Genomic DNA, 17,542 nt, shown 5'->3' with positions numbered 1-17,542 from the left:
AGGAGCGCATATAATAAAACGTGCGCACAATATAATAAAACGTACGAGCGCACAATATAGCTAATAAAATGTGCGCACATTCTCTCCACATGCAAAACATTTTGTGATGACACTTCCAGGACTCCGTATCCGGGTTCTGTAGAATTGCTATGTTATTACTTCTACCTGCAGCATAAGGTCAGTTTATTTGCTTGTCAGCTTGCAGCTCCTACAGAGCCAGTCGGCAACAAAGTTTCGCTCCAGCTGCTGTGACTAACAAATCATTACCTGCTACACTCTCTCTTTTTGATCCTTCTGTCTGGAGGCACATGTGGTGGTTTCATTTTCAACACATGCATGGCTGCACCAATTTGTGAAGACAAGAAATGATTTCATTCTACAAGATTTCCATCACACATAAAGGACAATCAGGCCAAATGATTAGCTGTGATGTAACGGGAATAGTTGCCTGTTGGCAAGTTTTTCTCATCTCATTTTTTGCTTGAACAACTGTGAATAAGAAGGTCCTTTCTGTGTGGAGTTTGCATGTTCTCACCATGATCAGGTGGCTTCCCTCTGGCTTCCTCCCACTTCCAAAGGCATGCGGGTTAGGTGAATTGCAAACTTTAAAATTGACCGCAGATGTGAAGGTGTTTGTCCGTTTATGGAACTGTTGGGACAGCTCCCCCATGACCCTGAACTGAATAAGCAGGTATAGAACATGAATAAATGAATAACGGTGAATAATTCAAATAAAACTGGAAAGGGGGATCTGTGGGCTTGTTATACCACAGGTCCTAAGATAAAGATCAGTGATCAAACTCTGCCATATTAGTTGTTTCCATGCATTTATCAGAAGTAATAAATCTTTTGTTATGAAACACTTGAATTAAGAAAATAGTCAACCTGAAGCTGAAGCTCTCCACAAGTAGTCTTTGGACAACTCTTCTGATAATTCTTTTCACTCCTCTGTCAGAAATCCTGCGAGGAGCACCTAGTCGTGGCCGGTTTATGGTGAAATGATGTTCTTTCCACTTCTGGATTATGGCCCCAGTGCTCACTGGAACATTCAGAAGATTAGAAATCCTTCTGCAACCAATACTCAATATTCTTTGCAACAATTAGTTTGGGAAGATCTTGAGAGCTCTTTGCTTTTACCCATCATGAGATATTTCTTGTGTGACACCTTGGTAATGAGACACATTTTTACAGGCCATCAGGTGGGACTGAAGCAACCGACTTTAATTTACACTGACAAGGGGCAGGATTGCTCATTACTGAGAGATGCCAGCTGGTGTCTTGGCTTTACATGTCTTTTCACCTCCCTTTCTTCAGGTGTTAAATACTTTTTCCCTGTCATTTCACATTATTACACATAACTTAATTTGTGGACATCTGCGGTTTCATTTCTTTGTATGTGTGGATTACTTGGGTTGTTCCTGACAGCTGGTGAGAATGTCATGTCAAAAGCACCTTTAGAAATTAATTTACTGAGAAAAATGGTGACATGTTCAATACTCATTTTGCCTGCTGTATATATTGGCAGATATATCTTTTTACTCCCTAATAGCATAGGCTCCAAAAAAAAACAAAAAAACAAAAACTGTATTGTTTGGGCTCTAGAAATTTGGTTCAGTTACAAACTTTTATATTCTTCAATCATCTGTTGTCATGACACATAGTAACAAGTTAGACTTGATTGTGGAAGAAGATGCAATGTTTTATCCCAGCAGAATGTATTGTACCTGCAAACTAGAATACATTTAAATATATCTCATTCATCAGCCTAAACACCTAAGTGTTCAACTTATTTAGAAAGGGGCAGATTAAGATTTCTGCTTTGCATTCCAGTATCAGTCACCCTATTTGTGCACTGAGCGAGTGGCTCTATGACTTCTTTTGACAAGGAAAGTGACAGCTTCAGTGCTGAAGGTGATGTAACAGCAATAGGTCAAGGAAAGAATGTAATTGCACTAAATACTGTGTGACACACACACACCAGGAAGGCAAACATCATGAAAAACATTCAATATAGTTCTGAATCATAAAAACTTACAGAAGTGCAAACTAGTAGGAAGTGGGAAAACCCATCAGCGTGACAAACATACATTATGTGCACATGCATCAAGTAACATTTATTTTAACAGTGGCACTATGCACTTTATTTGCAAGTCTCATAATCATACAGTATCAATAGTACCATAGAGATAAAACCTAAGAAATAAATAGTGTATAATACTATAGTAGCACATTAAAAAGGATGTACATTAACATGACACAGGTATAGTTTCACCAGATGTTACAGTTCATGTGGCAGCATCCATGCACATGTATAATAGTTAATTACATCTCCATGTTTACTTATATTCAAATATAACAGGTCACACTGCTGGCATGAAACCATTATGATCCAGTTATTATTAGCCTTTCAAACATGTTCATTCTTAAAGAGCTGTTTTCATAAATTCATATAACAGCTGGCCATTGAAGACAGTAACACTGGCCCAGTGGCTCGGCAGTATGTTCTGGGGGTTTAGACCAGTGTGCGCCACCATATTTGTAATTTCACCAGCCTGGGGGGCACTCACAGAAGAATACTTAAAACTTACTCTCCAACTGCAGCCTGTGAGAGACCTATCTCTGTGTTCAGGACCCAATATTACCACTGGCCCTGGGCGAGTACTCATCTTCTACTGAAGAAGTACACACTTCATTTTTTTGAGACTGAAATCATTAATTTTTAGAAAATGTCTGCTTCTAGTTAAATCTGCTTTCTTTGAAGTCAGTCATACTTGCAGCTATGTGGAAACCGCACAGTGACAAAGCATCCCACTTTTACTTTTGAAACCTGCCTTACTGTATGTACGGATGGTTTCAGGATTTGGCGGCATGCGAGTGCATGAACATGCACTGTTCATGGCATTCAACAAAAAGTTGCAAAAACATTCTACTGCGTTTTTGCAGCATAGGCAGTGAAATCGGAAGGGATGCCCAACAAACCCAAAAAGTCATTGGCTCCCCGAATCAATGGGAAAAACCCTTCATGTTTACCTGGCACTGGTTAAAATGATCAAATTAATATTTGCCTTCTCCAGCTGCAGGACTGTTGAGAACCTCACCAACTGGAAAAGGCCAAGGGGGTCACCCACATTTCACCTGGCTGCAACAGACAGGTGGTTACTTTTGCAAAGTGGGTATGGACCAGTTGTCTACCTGGGTGATTGCCATCCAGTACCAAAGGCAGTTCTGTAGTGTCCAACCAATTGTGGCGTCAGTGCATGCTCCCAGACCTGACTGTTAAACTGAAACACATGAAAAGAAATACATGTTTCCTCTGTCATCTAAAAACAGTCCACATCCATCCTTCTTTCTTGTAGTGTGGCCAGTCCCCAAAAATTTGCAGGTTCATGACCCTCTGTCATAAAAATCCCAACGTCTGAGATTAAAATCATTCTGTTTGGAAGAAATATGTGCGTTTGGCTTCCTCAAAAGATGCAGTAAACAGGATTGTCAATCAGTCCCTCAATTGTCCTGTTATTTTTGGTGGTGGCATGGGTTATTCAGCGTCTACCCATCCAGAGGCTTTCCCAGGTACACCATGGTGACTTCAGTGTTCCCGTACACGGCGGATACAGCTGGGAACAGGCAGGCTTTGGGCAGTCCACGAAATGCTACTCCCAGAAATTCAAAGCCCCTCTCAAAGGCTAATGTCTTGTCATCCATATCAAGAATCACTCGTATTCGCTCACCAATCTGAGGACAAACACAGTTTCGCTGTGGTTTTAGAAACATAAACAAAGACCAACTTAATCAATAAAAGGCAACAGAAAATTAAATTATTTGGGCCACTTAGCATAACATTTAAATATGACAAAATGTAATGATGTGCCTGTTGGCTGTACCTGATATTTTGGCGCATTGTTACACTGCGGGAAGTTGCCATTCACCTCCCCGTTATGAAGCAGATTGTTGTCAACCAGGTTCCAGCCCCAGCTTTGATCATCACTGCCCAACAGTGCCACATAGCCCTGGCACTGCATTGGTGCCCGCTTTGTAGCAATGCCAATAACTGCTACTGTGCCCAGGGGGCCTTCCCACCAGATTTCCCAAGCATGCCGCCCTTCCGAAAAGCCAATCTTGCCACGTGCGCCATCTGTGCTCTGGGCAATGGGGTTGCGATGCAGGGTAAACCCATTCTTCTTCACGTAAACATTGCGTGAACAATCATGTGAACTCAGAGCATGCTGGAAAGCCTTGAGCTGTAAAGGAGGACAAGAAGTACACATTTATTTCCTTGCCGAATCAACTTGTAGGTCTTCAGTATAGTACTTGTATAAAAAAGTAGCTCATTAAAGAACACATTTCCACTAAAGCCTGATTTATGCTTCTACAACTCCGTAACTCTGTGGCTATGCAATGATGTTGACTTGGGTGCGACCATTTCAAAGTTCTCCATCACGTTGGTGGGTGTCGTACTGCAATTTACTACCAGAATAGTAGGGGCGCAAAAGGAAGAACAAGCCAGGGACTTTTCCACATGCATCGCCACTGTTCCTGGTCTTTTTTCCCCTTTGTTCAAGACTAATTTGTCTCTCAATGACCTCCATTTCTTTATACAATCATCAACCTCCAAATCAATGTTTCCCCCTCCATGAATTCCTGGTCATTTGAGCGTCCTTGTTTTTGGACTCCGTGTTGTAAAGTTAATCATACAGTAGTGTTCAGAATAATAGTAGTGCTATGTGACTAAAAAGATTAATCCAGGTTTTGAGTATATTTCTTATCGTTACATGGGAAACAAGGTACCAGTAGATTCAGTAGATTTTCACAAATCCAACAAGACCAAGCATTCATGATATGCACACTCTTAAGGCTATGAAATTGGGTTATTAGTAAAAAAAGTAGAAAAGGGGGTGTTCACAATAATAGTAGTGTGGCATTCAGTCAGTGAGTTCGTCACTTTTGTGGAACAAACAGGTGTGAATCAGGTGTCCCCTATTTAAGGATGAAGCCAGCACCTGTTGAACATGCTTTTCTCTTTGAAAGCCTGAGGAAAATGGGACGTTTAAGACATTGTTCAGAAGAACAGCATAGTTTGATTAAAAAGTTGATTGGAGAGGGGAAAACTTATACGTAGGTGCAAAAAATTATAGGCTGTTCATCTACAATGATCTCCAATGCTTTAAAATGGACAAAAAAAAAAAAAAAACAGACGCGTGGAAGAAAACGCAAAACAACCATCAAAATGGATAGAAGAATAACCAGAATGGCAAAGGCTCACCCATTGATCAGCTCCAGGATGATCAAAGACAGTCTGGAGTTACCTGTAAGTGCTGTGACAGTTAGAAGACACCTGTGTGAAGCTAATTTATTTGCAAGAATCCCACGCAAAGTCCCTCTGTTAAATAAAAGACGTGCAGAAGAGGTTACAATTTGCCAAAGAACACATCAACTGGCCTAAAGAGAAATGGAGAAATATTTTGTGGACTGATGAGAGTAAAATTGTTCTTTTTGGGTCCAAGGACCGCAGACAGTTTGTGAGACGACCCCCAAACTCTGAATTCAAGCCACAGTTCACAGTGAAGACAGTGAAGCATGGTGGTGCAAGCATCATGATATGGACATGTTTCTCTTACTCCTTCCCACTGTCGCCAAGTGCTTGCTCACAGGGGGTCGTTTTGACCATTGGGGTTTTCCCGTAATTATTGTATGGCTTTGCCTTACAATATAAAGCGCCTTGGGGCAACTGTTTGTTGTGATTTGGCGCTATATAAATAAAACTGATTTGATTTGATTTGAGTTGATATGGTGTTGGGCCTATATATCGCATACCAGGTATCATGGATCAGTTTGGATATGTCAAAATACTTGAAGAGGTCATGTTGCCTTATGCTGAAGGGTACATGCCCTTGAAATGGGTGTTTCAACAAGACAATGACCCCAAGCACACTAGTAAACAAGTAAAATCTTGGTTCCAAACCAACTAAATGAATGCCTTGCAGATGTGGAGAAATCATGAAAAACTGTGGTTATACAACTAAATACTAGTTTAGTGATTCACAGGATTTCTAAAAAAAAAGCAGTTTGAACATAATAGTTTTGAGTTTATAGCATCAACAGCAGATGCTACTATTATTGTAAACACCCCCTTTTCTATTTTTTTTTTTTTACTAATAGCCCAATTTCATAGCCTTAAGAGTGTGCATATCATGAATGCTTGGTCTTGTTGGATTTGTGAGAATCTACTGAATCTACTGGTACTTGTTTCCCATGTAACGATAAGAAATATACTCAAAACCTGGATTAATCTTTTTAGTCACATAGTACTACTATTATTCTGAACACTACTGTATTTGCAGACTTTTCTGCCAAATATTTCTCTATTGGAACTATGATCGAAATGTAATCCATGTGTGCACTGCAGAAACTTTTAAGTCTGATGGGAGAGGAAGGAGTGAAACCAGAAAAGTGAAAATCACAGCCCTTGTCGTTTCGACGTAGTTTCAATTTTTGGGAGGTGCACGTCAGGCTATGGAGAGGGGCTCGGAGAGGGTACATAGCGACACAGAGCTGAGGAGACAGAGAAGCACAACTCAGGCTTAAGATGTAAAATTACACCTCTAACAGTATTTAAAAGAAAGAAAGAAAGAACAAATGAAAACCGGACAGAGCTAGCACACCATGCATCTTACTTTAATTTTACAGGCTGCTCTTTTATTTCAGTACATCTTGAAATAAATAATTTTTGCTTTAAAGTACACTCAACAAAAATATAAACGCAACACTTTTGGTTTTGCTCCCATTTTGTATGAGATGAACTCAAAGATCTAAAACTTTTTCCACATACACAATATCACCATTTCCCTCAAATATTGGTCACAAACCAGTCTAAATCTGTGATAGTGAGCACTTCTCCTTTGCTGAGATAATCCATCCCACCTCACAGGTGTGCCATACCAAGATGCTGATTAGACACCATGATTAGTGCACAGGTGTGCCTTAGACTGTCCACAATAAAAGGCCACTCTGAAAGGTGCAGTTTTGTTTTATTGGGGGGGGGGGGAATACCAGTCAGTATCTGGTGTGACCACCATCTGCCTCATGCAGTGCAACACATCTCCTTCGCATAGAGTTGATCAAGTTGTCAATTGTGGCCTGTGGAATGTTGGTCCACTCCTCTTCAATGGCTGTGCGAAGTTGCGACGACAAACTGGAGTCAGGTCGAGACCCCGATGAGGACGACGAGCATGCAGATGAGCTTCCCTGAGACGGTTTCTGACAGTTTGTGCAGAAATTCTTTGGTTATGCAAACCGATTGTTTCAGCAGCTGTCCGAGTGGCTGGTCTCAGACGATCTTGGAGGTGAACATGCTGGATGTGGAGGTCCTGGGCTGGTGTGGTTACACGTGGTCTGCGGTTGTGAGGCTGGTTGGATGTACTGCCAAATTCTCTGAAACACCTTTGGAGACGGCTTATGGTAGAGAAATGAACATTCAATACACGAGCAACAGCTCTGGTTGACATTCCTGCTGTCAGCATGCCAACTGCACGCTCCCTCAAATCTTGCGACATCTGTGGCATTGTGCTCTGTGATAAAACTGCACCTTTCAGAGTGGCCTTTTATTGTGGGCAGTCTAAGGCACACCTGTGCACTAATCATGGTGTCTAATCAGCATCTTGGTATGGCACACCTGTGAGGTGGGATGGATTATCTCAGCAAAGGAGAAGTGCTCACTATCACAGATTTAGACTGGTTTGTGAACAATATTTGAGGGAAATGGTGATATTGTGTATGTGGAGAAAGTTTTAGGTCTTTGAGTTCATCTCATACAAAATGGGAGCAAAACCAAAAGTGTTGCGTTTATATTTTTGTTGAGTATAGATTTGGCTCCTCAGTTATATTTTGGAGTAAGTGGTGGGGATTTTATTGCAGCAGGGTGAAACTGACAGAACCAGGCAGCAAAGTGCAGCATTCAGTGTGTGTTTATGTGGTATGTGTGTGGTGGGGGCTGTGCATTCTTACACCCAACATTTGCTGACCTCTTTGTCTCCTCTGGAAACATAACAACCCACCATATTCCCAAGAAAGGCATACTGCATTCTTCAGCAGAAGACAGTTTTCAGAAGCTAACAGATATATTTTTGCTTTGTGGAAATCTTGTTATATCCGTGAGCTTTAGCTCATAGATTTTAGACAGCACCATTGTGCACATGCCCAGTAACTCTCATATCATGGGCTGCATTTGATATTGTATGCAGTCTGCACTATCTTACTGTACAATAAAGTGATACACAACCTTAAACTGCTATTGTAATGAATTAGTCCTGATTTCCTCATTTTTGAAATCTGGAAGGCAGTCTGGCCCAAAAATCTGCAATGTGAAACCAATTTAAGAGTATTTATTTATATATATGTTTTTAAATTCTGAGAAATGATACTGTATTTGTTGTCTTTCTGCAACCTGATTGTTTTTTTCTCTCTGTTTGAGGTACAGCACCATCCAGAGATTGGAGTGACTTTTTTTTTCTTACAAGTAAACAGCATTTTCTGGTTAACTTAACCTGAAAAGGTCATAATCAGAGTATGCAATAATCTGATTAAGGCATGCGGTGTATTCTGTTTGATTATGGGAATACATGCAGGGTAGCACAGTGGCTGAGTGGTTATTTCTGTTCCCTCACAGCAAGAAATTCCTGGTATTAATTCCCACCTGGTCTTTTCTGTATAGAGTTTGAATGTTCTCCCTGTATTTGTGTGGGTTCCCTCTGGGTACTACGGCTTCCTTCCACTTCCAAGGACATGCAGGTTCTGCTGGGACAGGCTCCCCCAAGTGGCCATTGAATGTAAGCACCATATTCTCAATGTAGTCTTATTCAGAATAAGGTAAATAATTGAATTACCGATTTTCGAATCTTCAATTTGAAAATCAGAATTTTACTGCACAGATGGGTGTTTTTAAAGATACTCTGTCTATGTCTCCAGCATTTTCTATTGATGTGGCAAATGTTTTTAAGAAAACTAAGGCTACGAGCCCTGGACCTGGCAATATCTGTGGCAAAGTATTAAAAACTTGTAAGGATCAGCTGAGCAGCATTTTCCACTATATTTTTTCACTATCACTTGAGCTGCATAAAGTACCCAAGCTTTGGAAACATTCAGTTATTGTTCCAATAGCAAAGAGTGGCTTCCCCAAGGTACTCAATGATTTCAGGCCTGTAGCTCTGACTTCTTTACTGATGAAGACTTCTGAGAAGATAATCAAGTCTGAAATTTTATTGCATGTTGAACAACAGCTTGACCCATTGCAGTTTGCATACAGAGGTGTAGAGGATGCAGTTGTAACATTATTGCACTTTTTGTTCAGGCATCTTGAGGGGCAGAAGACACATGCCAGACTCTTATTCATAGACTTTTCCTCAGCATTCAATACCATACAACCCTTTCTGCTTGCTGATAGGCTCCGCCATCATCTTAAACTTGATCCTCACCTGATTAGTTGGATAACTGACTTTTTAACTTACAGGTCACAGTGTGTGAGCGTTAACGGTGTTTTTTCTAGTGTGCACTCCTCTTCTACTGGCTCTCCTCAGGGTTGCTGCTTGTCACCCCTGCTCTTTATTTTGTACACTAATGAGTGCCGTAGCAGCGTCAGTAACAGACACATCTTAAAGTCTGCTGATGATACGGTTATTGTTAGTCTTCTTCAGGGATATGAGCAGGACCATGGGCCTGTTGCTGATGACTTTGTTTCCTGTTGTGATGAGTCTTCTCTGGAATTAAATGTGTCAAAAACTAAAGCTATGATTATTGATTTTAGGAAGTCTACCTCTTTCCCATCACCAACTGTTATCAAAGGTGCTGATGTTGAGATGGTGGAGAACTACAAATATCTGGATGTGGGCCTTGATAAAAAAAACTTTGCTGAGAAACCTCATGTTGATTCAGCAGAGAGTGTTCTTTTTGAGGAAGATGAGAACCTTCCATGTTTCTTCTGAGATGATGACTCTCTTTTATAGAAGTTTTATTGAATCTGTTTTAACTTTTTGTATTGTTGCATGGTTTGGAAACTTGAACTGTTCCAACAACAGTCATCTTGGTAGTCTTGTTAAAACTGCTGGTAAAATCTCAGGAAGTCAGCAGCACGGGGTAATTATCTATAACAGACAGGTCCTGAGAAAAGGCTAATGCTATTCTGGATTGTCCTAATCACCCACTGAAAACAAGAGCTGGAGCTTTAGCCCTCAGGTCATCCTTTTAGGGCTCCTATGAGGAGGACTAAAAGATTTCAGATCTTGTTTATCCCCGGTGCAATTTTATTACTTAATGGCAATTACCCCTTAGCTGATTTTGTTTTTCTTGCACTACTATTGCTTATTTGCACATCCATACATTGCACTTTTTGCAATACTTTGTAGTGTTTTTTTTTTTTTTTTTGACAGTTTTGGCATGAACTCTGGACTGAACATTTGATAGTGATTTTGTGTATGGTGTTTTTTTTATATTGTAATTTTTATTATGCCTGATTTTAGACTTTTAATTGGGTCTTATTCTCACTGTTAATATTATCATTGTGTACCTTGTATTTTGTGTGCTCCTGCTGCAACACTAAATTGCCTTCACAGGACAATAAAGAAATTCTGATTCTGAATTATTGCTGCCCATGTATACAGTCATGTAAGAGGAATTGACAGAATGTCGAAATCTGTGCTCTGGCATGGTTAGCAATCACACTACATGTGTACAGCACCCAAGTCCAACAGAACCATGCTTCATACCTCCTCTGCAAGTGGAACAGGGATGTATGTGTGTATGTATGTAAGTATGGAGAGCTCACACTGGCTAAACGAACTGGACTTTATGGGGGCCAAACATTTGGACACGGCATAGATTGCCTAGTGCAGTAAGCCTTTAATTCACAATTTATTCCCACTGCATGATTTGAACTTCATCGGCTGCAGATAGTATGAAATACACCATGTCTACCTGCAGAAACCTGCTTGAACAGGGGTACCTAATCAAATGGCCGGTGAGTGTGCCCGCCCGCTGCTTCAAAACAAACGTCTTTGCGGGGGCTGAACAGCAGGACTGGGAGCCGTTGATTAACCCGTGTCCCTGTGAGGATGCAGCATGCTGCAGCAGACTTACTTTGCCCTTGTATGTGGGCAGGTTGCACAGAATGTCGGAGCGCAGCGCCTCGTCGCTGAGGCTGCGCGTGCACAGGCTGCGCCACACCTCGCTGTTTTCATCCGCCAGAATGTTGTTCCAGTGCCAGCACACCAGCGCGCACCGCATCAGGTCCGACAGCTCCAAGTAGGAGAAGACGTGCTCCAGGACCCGAGCCGGCAGCCTCCCGGCCACCCCCGCGCCTCCTCCGGCCGCAGCAGCGTATAGAGAGCCGGCGGAGCTGCACCCGGCTGCCGCTGCACCCAGACAGGCGGAGCCTGCTCCTCCTCCGCCGGCCGCCCCAGACATTACAGCTCCGCTTCTTAACAACGACGCCAGCCGAGCAGGTAGAGTTTCCCCCCTCTTACCGCAGAATGTCTGCTTAACTGAAGTTAACTAGCAGCATTTTCGCCTTAATTCACGCCTGAATCGCGCTGAAATCACAACAGCATGGAAGCGACTCCTTCCAGTTCAATCATGGCTGAATGGAAGCGATGCGCCAAGGTCCTGGAAGAGATACAACTACTACACCGTTCGTCAAAAAACACACGGATAGGGATTTAGTGTAATTATCTGTGGATTTACATTATTAAGAATAAAATTACGGAGATACAGTGTTTATAAGTTGTGAGGTGAAGTGTAGCTTGTGCTGAGAGGAAATATATTTTATGACCTGTAAGGACTCTGGTGCAGTGTGTTGGGCTGTACACGGAAATAGTACATCCACAACATTATGTTCTTCCCCCATCTCCTGTTATACAAATATGTTTGAGTTCAGTGAAATATTCATACCATTGAACTCATGCCATTCAACTCGGCGAATTAAATATTTGTTCCATTTAAAGAATGTAAAAACACTCGTTTTATATAATGGCTAAAACACATCCTTGTCATTTGCAGTGATGCTGGTAACGCGTTACTTAGTAATGCATTACTTTTTTAGTAACGAGTAATCTAAGCATTAATCTTTCCAAATCAGTAATCAGATTAAAGCTACGAGGTCTGTCCATAAAGTATCGTACCTTTTTATTTTTTTCAAAAACTATATGGATTTCATTCATATGTTTTTACGTCAGACATGCTTGAACCCTCGTGCGCATGCGTGAGTTTTTCCACGCCTGTCTGTGACGTCATTCGCCTGTGAGCATGCCTTGTGGAAGGAGTGGTCCCGCCCCCTCGTCGGATTTTCATTGTCTGGAAATGGCGGAATGAAAAGGACTTTTTTCCATCAGAATTTTTTCAGAAGCTGTTAGAGACTGGCACCTAGAAACCATTCGAAAAATTTATCTGGCTTTCAGTGAAAATTTTACGGGCTTCACAGAGAATAAGGACTTTAACTACAGCTTTAAGGACCCCTTTAAGGACGGTCGGTGCGCCGCGCTGCGAGCTGCGATGATGCGGCACAAACCACTGGATCATTTCTAAGCTGATGGCTCTGTGGATACGAGACTGTCGTGTGCTCTTTCTCTGGTTATCACAAGACCTGGACATCAGCCATTTTCCGGCAGATTTCACTTTTAACAAGAGATTTTGTCATGGAAAGCCGCGCGGAGGCTTCGCGCATCACGACCGATTCGCTGATGAAGCGAGACAAAGGAACACCTCCGTTTCGGAGTGTTAGAGGACAAGTTGGGACATGTCTATCTCAGCTTTCAGTGCTTACCAGTCGAGTGAGTATAAAAGAACTTGTGGAGAGCTGGACATGTCCCAACTTGTCCTCTAACACTCCGAAACGGAGGTGTTCCTTTGTCTCGCTTCATCAGCGAATCGGTCGTGACGCGCGAAGCCTCCGCGCGGCTTTCCATGACAAAATCTCTTGTTAAAAGTGAAATCTGCCGGAAAATGGCTGATGTCCAGGTCTTGTGATAACCAGAGAAAGAGCACACGACAGTCTCGTATCCACAGAGCCATCAGCTTAGAAATGATCCAGTGGTTTGTGCCGCATCATCGCAGCTCGCAGCGCGGCGCACCGACCGTCCTTAAAGGGGTCCTTAAAGCTGTAGTTAAAGTCCTTATTCTCTGTGAAGCCCGTAAAATTTTCACTGAAAGCCAGATAAATTTTTCGAATGGTTTCTAGGTGCCAGTCTCTAACAGCTTCTGAAAAAATTCTGATGGAAAAAAGTCCTTTTCATTCCGCCATTTCCAGACAATGAAAATCCGACGAGGGGGCGGGACCACTCCTTCCACAAGGCATGCTCACAGGCGAATGACGTCACAGACAGGCGTGGAAAAACTCACGCATGCGCACGAGGGTTCAAGCATGTCTGACGTAAAAACATATGAATGAAATCCATATAGTTTTAAAAAAAAATAAAAAGGATCGTTAATTTATGGACAGACCACGTACTTCTCCAAGTCATTGTGCGTTACTATTATTTTTGCATTGTGGGTCGATAGCAGCATTAAACTTGGTCCGTAGGCAGGGGGTCGGGGTTCGACTGAACTGCCCACTTTAAAGTAGACCTGCATTGAAATAAATGTGGTCAGATCTCAGAAGAAAATAGCTGATATGTATTTATAAGACCCTTATGAATGCAGTAAAGTAAATCTGTAAGCCCAAATTTGTAATTCAGCGGAGAAATCTTCGTTTAAAAATGACAAATTTGCAGCTAAAATTTAGCCCTCCGTGAAAACAGTTTGTACATCCGGGTCATTTCCATGACGTCAGGGAGAAGACGACGTGCTTGCGCCTTCAGTCCGATCAAAAAAAAAAACGCCTTCAGTCCGATCCCGCATTGAAATTGATTTTATCTGTTAGTAATGTTACTGTTATACACATCCGGATTTCAACATCCAAAAGTAAGCTGCAATGAATGCGAGATACAGCTCTGCATGCTCAGATCAGCGGCGACATTGACAGCAGGCAACGTTCTTCTCCGTTCTTCTCTGTTTTGATGCGGAGCGGCCAGTAACACCTGTTGCCCGCAAGGACAGACTTCTTGCGGCAAAATCCGCAGTGCCGCACGGTCTCGGTAATCGGAGCCGCAGAGCTCCGTTGCTGCCGAGAGAGGTTTACATCTTTTTAATGACTTGAATTCTTTGCAGGTCCTGCATCCGTACCCCGCGACGGTAACACCGGAGGCTAAAGACAGTATATTTTCAGTGCGACACCACTCAATCAAATGGGCGTATGGAAAAAGTCCCCAAAAATCATTTTCAAGCAACACTAAAAGAAATGTATACTCACCAAACGTACCGCAAGACAGCGGAGGTCGGTCTTGAAGTCCTGAGAGAGTTCTCTCACCAGGCGCTGGAAGGGCAGCTTGCGGATCAGCAGCTCAGTGCTCTAGGACCACAATGTAAATAAGCATCTGTATTGGAAGCGTTCTTGTGTTATCCTCTGTGGTATTTTTATGTATTGTTATATAATTTTATTGCCGAATAAAATAAAATTCTGGGAGCAGTGGATTTCTGTTAGCGGTGGATCTCTCACAGCGCCACGGTGCCATGAGGGTTCTTCACGCCGACGTTGAAACTTCAGCAATTGTTCGCCAAATGCACGAAGTGTAATCACAGCGGCCACCGCGTTGTAATCCAGAATGGCCACGGGACACAAAATGACGTGACCGATACGTCACATGAAAACCCTCTATAAGACAATAAAAAGGTGCTTTTGTAAGAGATGCAAACTGACGTAAATCCACAAATTACAGTTGGCGCGCGCAATGCATGCTGGGATAGGGTCTTCTCTCTGACGTCTCGGCAGCGTCCCGGATGTGCTGACAGTTTTGCGGAGGGCTAAATTTTAGCTGTAAATTTGTCATTTTTAAACTAAGATTTCTCCGTTGAATGACAAATCTGGGCTTGCAGATTTACTTTACTACATTCAGAAGGATCTTATGTGTAAATATAAGTAATTTTTTGGTCCAAAGATCTGACTGCATTTATTTCAGTGCAGGTCTACTTTAAGCGAGCTGTGAGCTTTTCATCCGTGGTTTTCTGCAGCAGCTCGACTCGTCATGACCTCTTAAAGCGCGGTGACAACAGCACACCTGCACTGAGCTTTACAAAAAACATTTTTACGCTTTTTTCTCCTTTATTTAGAATTCTGAGCTGAGCCGCTCCACATCTGCTGCTAAAAACAGCTGATCCTCCGCGATGCATCAACAACTAATGGGCCTTTCACACTGAATACGTCAGGCCAGTCCATCAATGTGTCCCAATCCATCGGACGCATCCGACGCATGACGTCAGACGCGTCGCTTTGGAAGCGGCAAGGTGGCGGAGATTGTGGCTACGTCACACTCTGGCTGTTTCTACAACCTGAAAAAAGTTCAGCGATCGCCATCTTGAATTTGGGTCGCCTGAACCACAAAAAAAGCTTTAAAAAACAGCAGAACGATTCTCCCATCACCCTGCTGGGAGAAGCTTTTTTCAGCTACTTTTCAGAGTGACGCCGACCGAGGGAGGACTGACAACTTGGTGGGATATCAATCAAACCGCGACAGTGGGCCGACCTGCACGGAGAAGCCGGCCTTCAGGCATCATCACTGGGCAGACCGAGGCAGGCAGCCGGGGTGATGGAGCAGACCCATTCAGTCCGAAATCTCCCACTTTTTGGATATATGCGAAGTCCCAGTTTGCCCAACGGAGTTTAGTTCTGCAGCTTTATCGAGGTGAGAATAATATAAAATAAAACGTGACGTTTTAGCTGAACTGCTGTGTAGGTTTAATGATCGGCTAACGTTAGCGTAGCCTTTTAGCACAGTTGATCTGAGTGAACGAACACTTTAATTTGTAAATGGTTCAGTCTTTTATTTTTACCACATAAAGCTACAGCTTTTTTCAGACACCACAAAAGCTCAACTTTAAATAACTTATTTTTTCTGGCGTTTTTTCCATCTTTTTTTCCCTTTTTTTTTCTTTTTTATATATAAACTGTTTAGTGTTTCTTTATATTTAAAGAAATATTTTGATTCAAGGATTCAAAAAGGATTCAAAAGAATTTTATTGTCATATGCACAGAAGAACATGTTCCCTGCACAATGAAATGTGTCTACTGCATTTAACCCATCCTAATTGCCAGTAGGAGCAGAAGTCGCCATTAGGCACCCGGGGACCAGCTCCAGATGTACATCCCTGCCTTGGTCAACAGCAGGGCTGAGCAAACCAAGACCAACCCATAACAAACGACACACACATAACACACAACACACATAGGCTGGCCCGGTACATAAACATAAAAAAGCACACACAAGGTAAGGAAGAGAAAAAAACCCTCAAGGTTGCTGCCTTCGAGAAGCCACAACAATGAGGAAAAACTCTTATCAGCACAGAGAACAGTAAACACACAGACAAACAAGAACACAGGACGACAGCCAAGATTTGAAAGTCCAGTTTATCAGAACACTCCGGTAGCAGCCCTTTTTGGTGCTAAACAACGGCCATGACTGAATCCTGGAAGGGAGAGGGGGTTCAGCTCTGAGCAGTCACTGTTCACAGTCAACGTCAGAGCTGGAGAAGCTGACGGAGGGGGAGACCGGGGAAGCCAGGCTTGAGTGTTTAATCTTCTTGGAGGTTTTTTATCGCAGCGGCCTTGAAGTGCAGCTGTCTTGGGGAAGCCAAATGAATGTCTGATTAGCAGACGCCTGAAAGATTCCACAGTTCTGAGAACAAAGTGGCTCTCAATGCATCTGAATGTAGAAAGGATGTGGTCATTACTGACGGTCAAGGCGGTTTTCCAGCAATGCAATCCTCCCAGAGATGGTTTCCAACGTGCGGTTAACACCCGCCAACTGAGCAGTCACTGTCCTTCCAATCGAATCAATCAAGTGGGGCAATCTGGACGGCCCAATCAAAACAGCCTCCACTTTTTTAATTTTCCAGTAAACCAGCGCTATGCCCGCGCCACACAGCAGAAAGCCGGTCACTCCCAAGCCAAATAGATACACATCTTCGACGTCCTCCACAGACAGCGTGTAAAGGCACATGACCTGCCATCTCCTCCATGAGTCCATCACGTAGCCCATCACATGCGTCCCGGCACGACAGGTCGGGTCCTCCGCCCCCGAATGTCTTGTAGAAAAAATAGTGTCAATTGCATTCAGAGACCACTTTAACAAATCCATTTTTGTCGCTTTTCAGAAGAGCAAAAACTATTATTAGTATAAAACTACTATTTATTTGTCCTAATCAGGAACATTTGCTGTGCAGACAACCAAACTTCCATTGATGAGCTGAACACCACAAAGTCCAGTCTAATGAAAACATCTCTGCTCTTCAAAATAGGACAAAAGTGTCTTCAGCAACACCACCAGAGTTCAAAGCTGCAGAAGAGACCTTCATCTGGTCCCGAGAATCCAACATCACCTGCTTCTAAATAAAAGGCTCTTTCAACAGCAACTATTTTATTATTTTTAAAAAAGCTGTTTCATTTTATATTTTAACAATAAATGAATGG

General features: G+C 42.5%; 1 protein-coding gene across 1 annotated transcript; it reads right to left on the bottom strand.

The window, feature by feature from the left end:
- Positions 1-2,823: 2,823 nt before the first annotated feature.
- Positions 2,824-11,629, bottom strand: fbxo45 (F-box protein 45). The gene is made up of 3 exons (XM_034171505.1): positions 11,125-11,629; positions 3,882-4,238; positions 2,824-3,732 (listed from the first exon to the last, which is right to left on the bottom strand). Exons 1-3 carry the CDS (start codon positions 11,449-11,451, stop codon positions 3,547-3,549), a joined length of 870 nt encoding a protein of 289 aa, XP_034027396.1. The 5' UTR covers positions 11,452-11,629; the 3' UTR covers positions 2,824-3,546.
- Between the last annotated feature and the right edge of the window lie 5,913 nt (positions 11,630-17,542).

This window comes from Thalassophryne amazonica, chromosome 1 (assembly GCF_902500255.1).
Source record: "Thalassophryne amazonica chromosome 1, fThaAma1.1, whole genome shotgun sequence".
NCBI classification, from domain to species: domain Eukaryota; kingdom Metazoa; phylum Chordata; class Actinopteri; order Batrachoidiformes; family Batrachoididae; genus Thalassophryne; species Thalassophryne amazonica.
The sequence above is the reverse complement of the archived record's forward strand: the minus strand, read 5'-3'. Positions and strand labels throughout refer to the sequence as shown.